Below are 16,826 nucleotides of genomic sequence, written 5' to 3'. Positions count from 1 at the left end.
GTACAAGTTATACGTATACCTTGCAGTATTTTGTTATCGTATTAACGACCCAAAGTAGCACTCGCCAAAGCAGGACAATCAAGCTCTCCAGTGATATCTACCTGATACCTGCGAAATGTCACGTCAGAATTTTCATCAATCCTGAATACCCTACGCGAAGGTGTGTGCAATAATCCTCGCTGCAATGTATGCGTGGACACGCATATTTACATCTGTATGCATCGCAGATACGAACGAGAGTCTCTTGGGCCGACCGTAAGTATATAGTCGACGTCCTGGCGAACCGATATGTAGGCTCGCGTTGTGACGCGCCATACTGTTACTTACCGCAAAAAGGGGGGACGAAAGGAGCGAGCAACCGAGAGAATAAGAAGAGAGAGAAAGAGAAAAAGTTCGAGTAATGCCTATAATATTCATGACGACTTAAGTACTTCCCTTCCGTTCCCCATGGCACGCACACGCGTTATGATATGTGTATACAGGCTGGGTCACATAGGTAGCCATACAAAGTTACATAGAAAGTGATGGTGGTGGGTAGGTATACACGTTTTGGACAGTGTATTGACGGTGAAAATAAAAAAAAAAAAAAAGACGGGGCAACGGTAACATCCAGCAGATTAAATAAAACATAATGAGGAACACAAGTTGATACGCGTGAAGAGGAAGAGGAGGAGGTACAGGGGCAAAGAGAGAGGGGACAAACTGTCAAGACGCTGCCTCCGCCGTGTAAGTAGACAGCGTAGCGTTGATAATTTCTTTATTTCCGCGAAAAAGAAGTTTCAAATGAGGAGGTACTGCTGCACTGTTTCCTTCGGGCCTACGTGCCAATTTTCAGCAAAATTATCACTTACGAGTTACGCTGCCAATGTTGCCCCCTGACGTGTACCGCGAGCTGCGTAGCCCGACCGACGAACTCACGAGCGCTTATGGGTATATGTATACTAAATGTTTTTGAGAAAACGCGCCTTTTTTTCCGGAGTGGCTTCCTCCTCGCTTGGATACTGTAATTGATAAAAGTAACGCCGAACGGGATCGCGTGCGGAAAATGTTGTTCGTGATGCCTTGTTTTTCGGACTATGGCGTTTCTTGGGGGTATATATATATACACGTGTGCGAGAAAATTTTAGGAACCCGCGGGCTGGATGTATCATTACCTGGAAACGGAGCTTTTTACTGTCAATCATCTGGAATTTTTTTTCTTTTTTTTTCCCCTTCCTTTTGATCAGCAACACTACTATCCGAAGAATGCATCATTTATTGCACTATCGAGAAGTGTATCTATAATTCAAGTCGCTTTTACGAGAAACGCAGCCTCGTTATTCCTCCGACAGTCGCAGGATCCCATTATATTGCGCGCAATCATACCCATATCGTAGTTTTAATGTTTCCTTCGTAATTTTTCAGTCAGACTATTGTTAAATAAACGACAAAAACAAATTGAGTACACAAACACCTACATGATTGACAACAATATCCCCGACTTGCGGTATACATGCATGCACAAAAGAAATGCCATTTCCCTGAACTATATTTACCGACACCTCGACCAATATAAATACGCGAGTGTTGGTGCGACAGTCCTAAACCGTGTGGCTGCAAGCAAATTATATACGCGGACACATGTTACACTTAACGACGCTCGCAATCAAGATGTCATTGCAAGTGGACGCTACGTATCGTAATAATTGTAACTGCAGACCAGTTCTCTTCGAGGAAAACCATACGAGAGACAGTCGTGGACAAGGACACTGTATTTCTTATGGTTGCAAGCTCGCATGGCTCCAAGTTTTCGTGAGAAAACCATGGTAAAAGAGAGTTGCCAAGTCCGCCGATCTTGAACAGAAAGTCAATCACGATGGTTTCCCTCTTCAATGGCTACTAATCAAACAGAGCCGATGAAGGAGTTGCCAAAAGAAATCAGAGAGTACATGACATAGGTACGCAGTTTCAATTGAGTTGCATGTAAGCGTAGACAAAAGAGGTGCCGATACGAAAGCCAGAGTCAATTTCTATTAGCGGAATAGATGCGCTCTCTCGGAAACGGCTGGCAATAAATGACACATTGTCGAGATGTCGCGTATATTGTACAATGGCAATAGCAACCGAGTAAAAATGAAAGAAAATAAGTAAAAAGACCGCGTGATTGTCGTTAATTTGGGGACCGATAAGTCGGTTATCAATAGAAAGCAGGAGGTTTGACAAATAATGACCATTTACAGGTACACGAGGTTATCGCACACAAGTGGCACGAAAGATTGCTGTACCTCCTTGCGCGAGGAGTATCATTAACGGCCCGAAGGGGGGGGGGCAATGTAAGTAGCGTCGAGCTAAAATTTCTACGGCACCCGGTAGAAAGTCTCTGGAAAAACCAATAGAAACGCCGGACTAGTAATTGAACGAAGATTGTGACTGGCCGGTAAACATAGAGTCGCGCAAAGTGCCATCGGCCAAACTGGAGCGCGAAAAGAGACACCACCGCGTAATGTATATACCCATCACGGCTATACACCCATCCAGCGCGTGTCTGAATTATTACTACGTTAGTTTAGATGGCTGCTGACGACTTTATTTAGCTCGGACTAGCCGGTCTATAACCGCCGGACAGTATACATTATGCAGCAACGTCCAATTAATGCGGACGACGTACCTGTAATGTCTTTATTATCATCCCCTGGAGTATAGTGTAGGTGCAGTACATTTGTTTCACGACGTGCTATGTAGAGGCTTTTTTTTTTTTCTTTTCACGGGTCTAGAAGGGAGGAGGAGGGAGAGCCGAGACAAAGGAATAAATGAGTGCCAGTCGCACGCGTGGCTCGCTAAAATGTTGAATTTTCCTCAATTGTTTGGTTTACGGGTAAGCGGAAACGGCACGTGCACGCGCGCATGTGTGTCACTTATACGACGCACAAGCACGAGCCTCATAATTTTTGCAGGTGGACGGTATACTGCAAGCACACACCCGCGGCGGGTAGGTTAAAATCGTTCGGGGAAATTCAAGGAAATCGATAAGATACAGACTGGGCAACGTAGCTCGCAAGTGCAACAAATGTAAGTGTGTGTGTGTGTGTGTGTATTGTACATGGCATGGCATCGAGCGACACTAGAGAAAAAGAATTACACGTATGTGTAGTGGTCTATTGTACCAATGTATGTACGATAGCCCACGCCAGCGCTCTACATTGTAACAAATGATTCATATACTGTACGTAGACGCGCGTGTAAGTCCGTTACGTATAGAGGTATTAAGTATATAGTATACAAGTGTGAGTGCAGCGAGCAAGTTATACTGCAATCAGCGAGTGCGTGCAGAATAGAAGGAAGATGATCGACAAACAAAAATGAAGGAAAACTCGCACGTGGGTCCCAAGCCGTGTGTAAAATAGCTGTACGAGTTGAAAATGCCGTGGTTTTAAGGCTCGATGGTTTAGAAAACTTATTTGACTCGAACGCGAGTAAGGCATACTGTGCTCTTATCGCCGCAACACTCATGTTCAGTTGTACATATATTATATTTACTGCGCTGCTCTCTTTGTACCTATACGTATACACTTGACGCCTGTGCAGTGCTATCGCGTTGCATTATTTATTATACATGTGTAGTATGTGTGTGCTTTTGCTACGACGCTGGTGTAATGCCTTGTGCGTATAGCTTTGGCTGGCAGAAAAGTACTTTCTTACTCGTGACTGTTCGATACATTTTTTAAGAAAGCGAGAAAAAGAAAAGTAGATTGTACGTGTTGCAAGCTTCTCTGGAATTTAATTTTTTTTTTTTTCTATACATATATTTATAAAATTATTAGAGAATGACGCATCCGTTTCGTAACTGTTAAAAATCACCTTGAAAAGTTTGATTTTTTAATTGTTTAAATGAAAATCGTTGGCAAATCATCAAACTTACAAGAGAACTTCTCGATAATGTTGCATTATTTATACATAACTTTCTGACCATTTCAATAAGTTATTCTCCACCCAAGTATGATTAACTTTTGTTTGCAGACTATACATTTAAATTACTACATTTGTTGCATGATTTGTACAAAGTGCTTTTATAATGAATTTAGACTGCACGTAATGTTATATCAATTGATTTGAAGTAATCTGGTTTCATGAGAAAAGTGCACGAATAGAGAATTTTAGATAATACAACGATACCTAATATGTATACGCATTTAAAGAAGTAATAAAATGTTCCATAATAAGATATCATTCACAAATGTAGTCAAAGTTAATAAAGATGTTATAGGAAAGTAATAACACGACTCTATGTACTCGTATTCTACGTCTTTCAAAATAAAAGTAAAGTAAGAAACGTTACACATATATTATAGTCTGTAAAAAGGGTATATCTTATGTGTCATTGAGTGAATAAATAGATACAGTTTTCCTAGTAAACAACTGATGGAGAAATACATTTGTGACAACTACATGTACTTAGTAATAAAACTTACAGCGCCAACTTTCGTTCACATAGGCAAATACTTATAGGATGTGTGCTGTCAGGATGTATTTTAACGTTATTGATGAACGGCGGGAGTAAACCGAAATGCGAGAACAGTTGGAGGTACTTCTTTTTTATCTTGTATATAATATAGTTTATACTTATATTTTCTCAAGTCCTAACATTAGTATAAATTAAAAAACCTAATATATTTATACATTTTTAAGTGTTTGTTCATAATAAATTAAAATCACCTTAATACAAGGGAAAGAAGCTAACAGTTTAGCGATGACAAGTGTTACTACGAAACAAGATATAAATTGATTATAAGGGGAGGGAAGAACGGTAGTCAGCGAAGGTGGCTACTTGACAAATTACGTATCATCCCGGCAATTTTGCTTGGCTGTTTCCCCCATCTTGAGTATACAACCTAATATCCCTTGGTAACAAAAAACAGAACCGGTTCTTGCTTCTCTCGGATACACTATCATTACTTATCTTTCGATGAACCACCCTTCCCCACATTTTTTCTTTATTTTTCCATTATATTTTTTTATCTCTTTTAAAAAAAATTCTCTACCAAGAGAGAGAGAGAGAGAAAATAACATCGAGAAATTAAAAAGAAGAATGAGTACTTAAGTGAATAATTGTTTTAATATAATTTATTTTTATATTTCATAGAAAACCGAATGTTATAAGTATCAATAATTATGCCAATGAACTATTACTTTATTTTATAAATGTATTTTATAGTATAAAAAGTCTTTCTAAAAATTAGCCAATGCTATAATTATTGGTAAAAGTCATTTTTTACTGTCACAATTTTTCAGTGGAATCCTAAAATAAAGGTCCTTTTGCAGGTATCATTACTTTTGTTGTAATTAATTTCGTCATGTAGGAACTTTCTACCGTTCTGCAAACGCAGCTGGTGCCGTTATGGTTATTAATTTTTATATTTACAAACACAGCGACGAATTTTTCAACATTGTTTCTCTCTGGTCTATGAGATTTTGTTTGAGAATTTTCCATGTTTTTCATTACAGTGCCAATAATCTTCAGAGATGCTTTAATACTTTGCAGATTTCGAAGATAATTTATCATTTAATCTTCAGTTGATGATGAATCAAAAACAATCTTCTGGACGACAGTTTCATACCGTTCCAAAGTATGGTTTTCGTTTTTATTTAAAAATTTAAGTATTACCATTCAATCATGGACACGAAACAATTAAAAAGTAATACATTTGTAACTATGAAGTTGTATGAGCAATGTTTTTTTTTATAATCTTCGATTCGCTGATACATATTTCAATTTCTCAAGTAAAAAAATAACTTTAATAGTTGAAAAATGTAATAAATGTATTTTATAATTCAGGTACTATATCATCACAGACATTTTTAATAAATTGAAAGAAAAATTTAGAGTCAAGCTCAAAAAATTACTTTAATGAAATTTAAAATTAAATAATTGAGTATCTTTTGGCGTGGTAATAAGCTTCCGGACGTGACATCTTTTTTTAAAATAAAAGCATAAAGATTTTAAGTAAAATTCACTAAACATGTTGATTGGGTTAATTTGAAGTTTTGACTAATATCAAAATATATATTGATTGAAAATTCGGAAAATCTATCACATCTATGAAAATGGTATTTAATAAAATGTTGCAAGTCAAAAGTTCAAATTAATTAAAGAACGAATAAAGATAAAAATAATAATTACCTTCGATTATACGCTTCATTGCCAGTTCGACGTCCTTCTTGGTATCCTTCAAAATCACGTAAATCAAGGACAATGCTTCTGAGGAGTATCCAAATCGTTTCATCAGCCGTGAACTGAATCCTAATAAAATTTCCGTTTGTTCCGTTTCTGTAACTAAAAAAGTTTTTCAATTGTTTTTTATTTATTTTTCACCACTAGATTTTGCAAGTGTAAAACAACATTCATCAGCAGTCGTTGCAACATCTTTGTATTACATTTATACAATCCGATTGTCTAATCCCGAAATAATATAAGTAAGTATATCGTAGACTATTCATCGCATTCTCTAGAAATATGGTTTATTGTTAACATTTTTGTACATGATTTAATGATCCCGTAATACTATCTGTTAAAAAAGTAACTAAAGTGAGCTGAGGGAACAAGAGTAACACATATATTTGACTCGCTTATTCTTCATCTTATAGATAAACTCCCACTTTATTTGATCTAGGAATAAAAAAAAAATATCGTAGTTTCCAATACTTTTTGTCGTTAAAATTTTTTTCAGATTTCGGAATACATTTGTTTCAAATGACCCATTACATACAATGAGTCCCACATGGATGAACATCTACTTACGAGTAAAATGAGTTTTAAAAAATAAAAAGTCCAATAACTTAGCAAAAAAAAGAAAATTTATCATTGAAAATTTGGCAACAACAGTAGTTTCTGCGTAATCTAGGTAATTGTTTTGACGACATAACAATAAGAAAAACAAGTATTTTGTCTGTTTAAATTCCTAGACTATAATGATAGACAATAATAGTTCATCTAGAAACAATAGGAACTACTCAACAATCGCAAGTTTGTGTATATCTTTATAACGTGTACCTGTGCTCGCAAATGAGCATACGTATATATAGATGATATGTGTATATATACGTACAGCACGAGAGAGCGGGAGTCGGGGTACGAGAGCCAATGGCATCGAAGCCATTCTCTCTAGCGACCGCCTACTTCCCAAGCTCTGGAGAACGCTTTTTAAAATATAAATGGCTACCAGTTGTATTACCACAGCAGCGACCGAACGCATAACGCGAAGGAAAACGAGCGAAGAAAGGCGTGTGATGTAGAAAGAAGAAAGAAAGAAAGAGAAACAGGGTATGGGAGGGTGGGGACTTCTCGTGCTCCAAACGCGTGTATTATAAAAATGTGTGTGTGTGTGAGCGCCTGCGCGTGTTCACAGTGTTACGCTCTACGTTGTAAAGAATCCAATTGACTTTTTTTTTGTTGAACAGGTGACTTGGGCAAATTTTTTATACACTCATACGTGTGTGTAAGCCAGCCACAGGGTGAAAGTTGGGGGGTTGGGAAAGTACCTGTGGGGTTCGAGGGAAAAAGTGAAGGAAATAATCGTGTAAAGATGTATTTTAACAGGTAGCGGGAATGAATAGAAAGTTGGAAAAAGTGTAAGTATAGGGTAGAAAGAGCCGCGTGGATGGGGTAAGACGACATTGTAAACGATGTGGATAAATATGAGGACAAAGTTTCCCTCACACTTTTTCTTCGAGGCATTAGGTGATTAAATCACAAAGATTATCGTATTAAAAATCTTTGTTATTTATGGTTTGTGTTTAAGCTGCTAAGGTATAGTTGACACAAATTTTTTTGTAAGGTATATTTTTTCCCCCAATGAACAGAGGTATTATTTGGGCACTGCGAATGTTTGTTCTTTGCAACTCACGAGATACCTTGAAGCACGAACAATAAAATGTAGCAAATTATGGGGGTGATGAAGGAAACGTGAGGAAGAAAAAGAAAAAGTAAAGAAAGAAAGAGAAGCGAGATGTCGCGTGAGTAACATACAACGAAAGGTTTCGTGAAGAGCATCGGCATTTTTTTTTACCTGCAGATTAGATGTCCATGATGTAAATTTTTTTAGTAAAGGTAGTAAAAAGCATCTTTGTAATTTCTTCATTTTCTGAAAGCAACGTCACCTCACGTGTTCCTTCTAGACAAACGTTTCCATCTGTTTCGACACAAAAGAACACGCTCATATGCATATGTCGATGATTACTGCTAGAGCAAATATAATTTCTTTTGTGGTATGTATAATTGACCCTCTAATGATTGCTACCTTACAACTACTACTATACTGCTGCTTTAAAATCTTTTGGGTAAGCTATATTTATATAGAATACGTGGTGAGGGATCGCTTTGTATACCGATTGTTCTTTTTTCCAGACTATTAGTCACGAAATACATTATTATCCCTGTTTTCTACCCTATATAGTCATTTGACTGAAATTTTATACTTTTTTTTGTAAAATACTTAATTTTTTACGTTATCGTGTAAATTATTTGGTCACAATTTTCAGACCCTCATTTATGTTTTAAAATATCCCTCTTATAATAAGCATAAACCTTAAGCATCATATAAATTTCATTCAAAATATAAATACCTAATGAAACAATAATATTAATCACAGCAAAGTTCAAAGTACGTGTGTGCAGTTAAAGAAAAAAAAAATGTCTCTCCAGACATCTGTTATGAATCACATATTTTACATATATACACTTAGACATGCGTAAAAGTATCGTGTCAACTTCATTTCTCAAAGTATCAGCTTACAATTGATAAAATTATCATCTGTGCGCGTACTTAATCATTAAGAGCTACGTGACTCGGTATCGCACAATAAAGCTTTCCTGTGTTAACGTAAATTGTAATCGGATCGGTGGCGAATGAGCAAACACAGCGGAGCTTTTATCAGAGTGTCTCGTACGTGAAAACACGTACCCACACGCCCAAGGTGGGCGGCCTGGCCTGGACTCCGTATAAACATCACGCTCGCATGCACCGCGCTTGTATACGTGTACCGAGGCACGTAATATTGTGACTACGAAATTATTATCGCCCCGATACGATTTCTTGGAAGCTCGCGCGATCGAACGAACGGAAGTAGCGAAATGTACGCTTGTGTAAACAAGATGCGCACACACGCGAAATACTTTTGTGATTGCTGGGCCGTGTACTCGAGTTCGCGAAAATGTCGCGCTCGATCTATACTCGAGCGAGTTTTTCTTTTGAACATTTTTTTTTTCCTCCCTCTGGATGGCATTTGTGGGAGGACAGAAACGCGAGGAGGAAATTTTTCGAGGAAAACATTTTTCAAAGCAAAACAAAACAAAACAAAAAAAAGTAACCCGAACTAGAGCTGAATATCGGATACTGCGCCCAATGTGAGTGATTTTCCAGTGTCCTGCGGAGCGCGAAAGTATACCCATCCTTGTCGACATCGCGTGTTCGGGGTATACGCGTTGCGTTTCATGAGGTCATCCAGTAGTACTGTATTCACTTGGAAATGACAATGGACAGCAAGAGGAAGATTATGAGAGTACTGGACGAGCTGCAGGTCGATCCTCCCACCCCCGGTCGCCCCTCGAGTGGAGTGTGCGAGCGCGAAAGGGTCGCGGATTTGCTTTGTAGGATACGATACTGTTGTCGCGCGAAATTGAAACTCTTGAATACCGCGCATAGCTGTTTCGATGACAAAGCTTTTGTGCTGCTGCTGCTGGGTATAGTGATGTTTCACTCTTGGACAGGGCGACTATAATATGGGGAAACGACGAGAGACGCATGACAAATGTATTTTGGCAAGCTTTGATGTTTTTAACTCGCACTCTCGCGCGCTCTCATTTACTCTTAATGATCCTTTGTTTTGGGAAATTTATAGCCGAAACATTTTATTATCGTGTATTTTGCGTGCCCGTCAAAAATTGTTGGTCACAGGAAGCTCAAATTTAACATGCTATTTAGATATTTTTGGCTTAATCGCTACCAGTGTCCATACTATAGGTAGACATTATCTCATTAGGAGAATGCACGTCTCAGTACCTTTATTCAGTTCAAAGTCGAGATAGCACCTTTTTTAAACTTTCAATTGAGGTAATTCACAGTAAATCCAAGTTGATACATTACGTCGAAAGAGTGCGGTTAAAATTTTATATTTTGCAATAAAATGCGTTATAGCACAATACTGATAAGCGTTCCAAAAATAAAAAGGATATTTCATTAACCATTTTACCAGCTCTACTAAATTTAACAGTTTGTTTATCAAACGATTAACACACAAAGAGTGAAAAGTGTTGGTAACGGATTCAGTATACTTGAAATGATGTTCTGTAGCTTTTTGGATATTTGAATTCCCTGTACCAAAGGGCAGAAATGAAAAATCGTTCCACGATTACAATTACAATAAGAAATTAAATTTAATAATCGATTGCAGATTCTAGGTACTATGTACATGTAATGACGGTGGTAGTAAGGTATCAATTACAATTTAGTTCAAAAGGCTTTAATCACCAAATAGAATTACAAAAAAAAAATTTATTGTTGGTTACATCATTACACAGCTAAAAAGTAGAGTTATTAATACAAACTTAATGAAATAAGAGACAAAACATCAATTCTAAAAATATATAAAGAGTCAGATTGAGCTGAAAATTATGACTACACACAGAACACGTGTTTAGCAGAGAACGCGAAAAGTTTTGGAATTTCAGTAACGTTAAACTCCAAAGTACCTCGTCATAAAGAAACTTACGATTGAAATGAGACCATCAAAGTTGTTCTAACAATTGTTGTTTTTTACTAAACAGTCATACGATTAGATATTTGGAGTACAACGAAATCCTTGTTTCGAACTGTGAACACGAGCCATCAAGTATATAAATACACACAATTTGGGACACTCAATAGTCCGGCATAAATTGTATGGAAGTGAAAAAAAAAGGGAAATATTTTTTTCCTTAACCAAAACGAAATTGAATCCTCGAGTAAAAGTCGCGCCGATCACTTAACGTGAAGCGCGACCCTTCAAAGAATGTCACAGCCCCGGGGCCCAAGAAAGTCGTAAAAAATCACCCCAGCGCAGCGTTGCCGTGCGACTTTGGAACGCTCATGTGTTCAAAGTATTGTGAGCAACACGTCGCACTCGGGGACGCAACAAAATCTTAGACGTCGTAAAAGCACGGGACTACAATTTTTTTTTCTCCTTTGCACTGCTACGACGATTCTGTGGCAAGTAAATGGTAGTGGTGAACGCAACGAGGATTAGGAATCATTTTTCCCTTCCCAAAACCAAGAAGACATATAATACTCGTATGCGTGCAAAGAAACATTTACGATCTGTTTAGGCAGTTAGGACTTGCTTCGAATAGAATCGGAAACCCAAAAAGAATCGTCACCTCAAATGCCGAATCATGAAAACACAAGCCCGTAAGCAACAAATGGCCAAAGTATAGTTATTGGAGATCGGCAATTTTAATCAGACGGTACGAGTATCTCCTAACCAAGTCGAAATCGTGACACGCCGGCAAAACGTCTAATTCTCGTATTGAAAATAGTCACACTCACCGACGAGTTTCGGGGCGAGCGAGGGAACCAAGCAAAGAGTCGACTTTTTCAAACGAGACCGCTCGTAAAACCAAGACCGAGAGAGAGAGAGAGAGAGCGGAAAGAGCCGTGAGACGCGCCCGGAGAGAAAAGAGAGCCGGACAGGGGGCACAAAGAGAGCAGCTTCTAGGTTTTGGCTCCGTAAGTCCGTATTATATTAGCCGGCTTCGAATGGCCGGCCGGCCAATAGCGCGCGCTCGTAAAAGCCCGGGTTAAGCATTTGCTCGTATGTATGTATGTACTGCCAAGTGAAAGAGCGCCGTATATATACAGCCTTATGTGCTGCCTGAAATTCTGTTGTGCACCCATATTATTTATCCGAGCATATGTATATGCATGAGCCGTACACACTGTGTATGTTATACTCTCGCGACTATGTACTGTGGGCCCTTTGTACGTTACAGCTATACGCGCGAATGGAAGAACCAAACGATCGGTTACGCGGAGATCGTAACGTTTTCTCCTCGATCTTCGTTGGGCGCGTCCGATCCGCGGAGACATACAGTATATTTATGATTAAGTAGTTAGCTTTCATCTTAAACTTGGTTTAACAACCGAGTGAACCGAGTACAGAGTCTTATTGTTCGCACCGAGCGCGACTGTTTTCCTTCGTGAGTCATCGTATGGGAAAACTTATTGGTCATTGGCGAAAAAAAAAAAAAAAAAGGATGTGAAAAATATGCAGTGCGCGCATCGGCAACGGGGACAAAATGGTATCGATACCGCGAACAGGGACAGTAAATCATTCATGAGCTCTTGCGTTACTTCGTTATGTACTTATAACTTATACAGCTCTCGCTCGAGTGTCGGTCGTTAACTGTCTCGGTTATGATTTCCCCGAGAAACTCAAGAATACGGAGCTTTGTATCGCGAGAGAAGCGCTCCGCCAGGGTGGTCTGTCTCGTTTCGTCTGCCTGTGTTTCATTCAACGATTTCCGCCGTATGAATTAACTGCCTTTGAAAAATATGCTCGCAAAAGCTCCGTAAAAGCACTATTGTGCCAAGTAACCGTTGCTCTACTTGACTTTTGGATCGACGTATCGTTAACAGGAGGATTAGAGCGCGATTTGAAAAATCGGTGTTGCCGAGTAGAAAAAAAATACTTGGGATGTTAAAAAATGTTGCAACTCGATACAACTCACTGCAGAGGTCAAGTACCCAGTACCAGAGGATCTAAAAGTGGCATATTATTCCAAACAGCGATAAAAATAACACAAAGTGTTCTCGATTCGGAAACTAACGTGTCATAAAATCGAAATAGCCCAAATCTTTTTTTGTAAATGTTTTTTGCTAAAATTTTTTGATATTTTTTCAATACTCAGAATTAAACATTATTCATCCGAGCCGCGTTGCGGACCAAAACTAAGATGTTTCAAATTGGTGACATAATAAATCCAAAATATTTAACAACATCGAGGTCTAATTAAAAAATCACAAAAATATGTGAATAATGGGAAAAAAATGTATTTTAACAATGTATTTTTTTCAAAAAACTAAACTAATGCCAGATACTGGGTATTTTGCCTTTGACCAGCGAAAAAACAGCACAAGCACACTTTACATAAATTATGCGTATATCTAGCAAAACATTGATTGACATACGATTGCACTCGTTGATATTCGTCTTGAGGGTGTCCTCGGGTTCCGGCGCGGACAAATTGAGCACCATAGGGGACGAATTTTGGGCCACAGGAGCGTTGGCCAGGGGCTGCTCGACGACGGCGTTGCTGGTACTCGACTTGTTGTTCGCCATGTGGCTGGGATTGTTGCTTGGAGGTAACTCGGCGGGGATGACTTCGTCGCTCACGTTCAGCCTCGGCATCGGCAGTTTCTTCAGTTCGCTGATCTTCTTTTGCTTTTCCGTCAGCTGCGCGGTTACGAGAAGAAGAAAACCAATGAAACGCTCCGAAAATAATGTACCATATTTCATGATGTGCGAGTTGAAAGAATATGATATACTTGAATGCACTCGAGTGTGGGGGGACAAGTATCGATTTGCATTTTAAATATTTGATGAACGAAAATAGCACTTTTCCCGGCGTTGTTAAATTGTTGTGTGAATTGCGCGATGTTACGTATAGATGGGAGTTTACCGCATGCGATGATACAAAGTTGAAATCGATTACAGGAATAAACGAACAAAGAAACGTGCGATCAAGTTCCGCACGGATAGTGTATTTTTTTGCTATCCATATCTCGAGCTCGCAATATTGTCGGTTGGTTTTTTCCGCTGGAAAATTATTTTTAAAACAAGAGACCCCGATCATTATCACGATACGCGTGACGCCAGGCGACGCGAAATAAAGTAAAATTTATTTGCGGAATCGGAAATTCATCATTTGCACGCTATGGTATTTATATGGTATTCGTAACGAAAAATATCACCAACAAACACTTGGACGAGTCAATATCGGCCTTTTTTTTAATTTTCAATCGCCATTATGTCAATCCAAATTTAAAAACTGGAAGAAACCCACGAATAGAGGAAACGCGATTTAACGAAAATAACGAGAGAAAAAAAATCCTTCTGCCGAAAATTGACAGGGAGCTAATGAAAAATCAATGTGCCAACTACTCGCTCGTACCTTTTTGTACCGCACCAACTTCCTTCTGATGGCGGTTTGTTTCTTCATCTCGCGCTGCCGCACCGACGTGGCGATGCACTTGTTGCAGAGACAGAACCGCTGCGGACACACGTCCTTGTGGTCCTTGACTTTGGCCGGTATCCCGTGATTCTTACACCGAGCGCACTTGGGGACGCGCTTCTTTGACTTTTGCTTGCCATCGCCTATCGACTCGTTGTCGCTCGAGTCCAGCTCGTCGTAGAACACCGCCGGGTTGTTGTAGCCGTCGTTGCTGTTGTTGTCGCTGGGCACGGCTGGTCTACCTCGCTGCGCCCACTCTGCCATTGCCACAGTTGCAGTTTCTATCTAAATTTTTCCTACCTCGCGAGTCTTTCCCTTTTTTTTACTCCTCCTCTCTACCTTTGAGATGCGAGGGTTACCTAGACACCCTGGGCTCGGTCACGTTTGTGGAGTATCGAGTGTGCTCGTGCCAACGCTGCCATGCCGACAGCAAAGTCGTGTAAGTAAGCTAACAGATTATCGATGGAAGAGAGTCCTTCGATGTGATTGCTGAAACAAAAATTATTTGTTGACGTTACAATTTTGTAGGGTATTTTAAAGTTTAATCTCATCCAAAGCTAAGGAATCGACAAGTGCTTGAAATAAGATTTCATTTAAAATTATGAACCAGTACTTGAGGTAAAATGAGAATCAATGCATTACTTTATAATGTGTATCTTATATACCGGAAACTTTTGTACTTTTTGACAATTTTTAGTGCCCAGATGAAACCCCTGAAATGTGATAAAAATATCTCTTTACCAGAATTATGGCACTCATTTGTTAATTACCGTTTTCTCGGGCAGTAGAGAGGATGGCAACGAAATATCGAAAAGAAGTAACGTAATTATCGTGTCTCTTTTTTATGCCCTGCATGAATAATGTACAGATGGCGATACTGTAAAAAACCCATCCCCATAGGACATTATCGATACAAATTATGCGACAAAACTATACCCGTATCATATTATGATGAATGGATGTGTTAATACGTGTGCGATACAATGCAGCGCCCGACCGATAAGTAGGAAGCGATAGATACCCGTTCGTGATTTTATTGCTCCACAATTCCATTCCGTTTCATTACTAAGTAAGAGAAATCGATCGTCGCACCGCAGTCGATAGTTTAAATCTGGAACGGGCGCCCTTTTCTAACGCGCAATCACTCACCACCCTCTGCTCTTTTTGCATGTGGCTCTTTCGGCGCAGGTGTATGGGTATACAGGTATTTTAAGTATCAATCAAATAATTGGTGATTCTAATTACGTTCAATAATCTGAGTAATTCTACCGAAATATCAATGGTTCCACTGGTTTCTGTTTCCTTCTTCATGAGAATGTATTAGTTTGTGTTCTGCCACTATGCTTATTCGGAAAAGTTTATATATAACAATAATATTTTTTATTCACAATAAAATTTATATCAATAAGAATTAAACGTCTGTGCGTAGAAGTAGACTTTATTTTTATAAAAAAAAGAATCGACGAATACGGGAATTCTTCGGAAAGCCTGATATATTTTCATTTACTATGTATTGCAATTTTGATGCAATGAAGTTGTTTTATGTAATCGAATATTGACAACAAAAATAATGAAAAAAAAAACAAGTACTTTGGGTAATATTTTTTTTTTTTAATTATCTTTTAATGAAACCTTTTTCATTGGCCATGTGGTAAATACTTGGACGTTATGAATAAGAAGAAAAAAAGGAGTGCATCGTAATAATTATTTCCTTTACAAACATCTTTGGAATTTCACAATTGCAAAATTGCACAACCACTAGAATAAATACATTTTTAATCACATGTGTCATTTGCTTTGCAAGTAGTTTTTTTACAAACATCAAACAAGCTTTAAAAATTCGACCAATCAACTGTATGTGTATTCAAGTGTAGTGTGTTGTCATTACTTCTGATATTTTTTACGCAATAGGTATGATTTTCAATTGTCCATTATCTCTCGAGGTCAATGTTTTTTATTGTGGCACGTGCTGTTAAGATACTTTAATATATATCAGTGTTATAAGGTTATTACCTCCTCTCTTCAAAATAACTTTTTACGTTATCACTGGAGGAGGTACGAAATTTTGGCTTTCATGTCTTATCGTTAGTTGATGAGAGATAAAACATAAACATTTATGAGTCATACCACTTTTATTCGTAATTTAAAGGAACTTGAAAGATTTTTTTATTCTTTCAATAGTATTCGTAAGAACTAATATTGTTTGTTGTGGAACTTGAGACGATTGTTTTCTCATCATCATTAGACTTAAAAAAATTATTATAGTAATTATTTTCAATACAGTTGTTGTTACATTGAATGGAATAAAAGCTTTTTCTCCATTTAATCACTTACTTATCCCCAACAAAAGTTTATCATATTCTTTATTACTTTTATTAGCGATAAGATTGGAAAGATTGTCTGCTCGTAATTGAGATCTTAGCGTTCAATAGTGATTAACTAATGATTGGGAGCAAAGTATTAATTGTTTTACTTTTGAATTGGTATTTAAATCCATTTAATCCAATTGTTTAATAATTGTTTGTATGGTTTCCCATTAATGTGAAAAATTAATTTCTCTAATACTGAACGATGCATTGACATTATC

At 38.1% G+C, this 16,826-nt stretch overlaps 1 protein-coding gene across 4 annotated transcripts in view; it reads right to left on the bottom strand.

Moving 5' to 3' along the window:
• The window catches only part of dsx (transcription factor doublesex), a 71,929-nt gene that overhangs the window by 25,585 nt on the left and 29,518 nt on the right, over window positions 1–16,826 (bottom strand). For all 4 annotated transcript variants that reach the window (XM_089590890.1, XM_089590892.1, XM_089590891.1 and 1 more), the window contains exons 2-4: window positions 14,180–14,728; window positions 13,197–13,461; window positions 6,158–6,310 (exon numbers count right to left, since the gene is read on the bottom strand). In XM_089590890.1, coding sequence (XP_089447016.1) covers window positions 6,158–6,310; window positions 13,197–13,461; window positions 14,180–14,503 — 742 coding nt within the window. In that variant the 5' untranslated portion in view covers window positions 14,504–14,728. The remainder of the gene's footprint in view (window positions 1–6,157; window positions 6,311–13,196; window positions 13,462–14,179; window positions 14,729–16,826) is intronic.

This window comes from Copidosoma floridanum, unplaced genomic scaffold, assembly GCF_036245765.1.
Source record: "Copidosoma floridanum isolate Cflo_tuat_1 unplaced genomic scaffold, Cflo_Japanese_pri ptg000013l, whole genome shotgun sequence".
In the NCBI taxonomy this organism is placed as follows: Eukaryota; Metazoa; Arthropoda; class Insecta; order Hymenoptera; family Encyrtidae; genus Copidosoma; species Copidosoma floridanum.
Note: the sequence above shows the minus strand (reverse complement) of the source record. Positions and strands in the feature narration are given on the sequence as shown.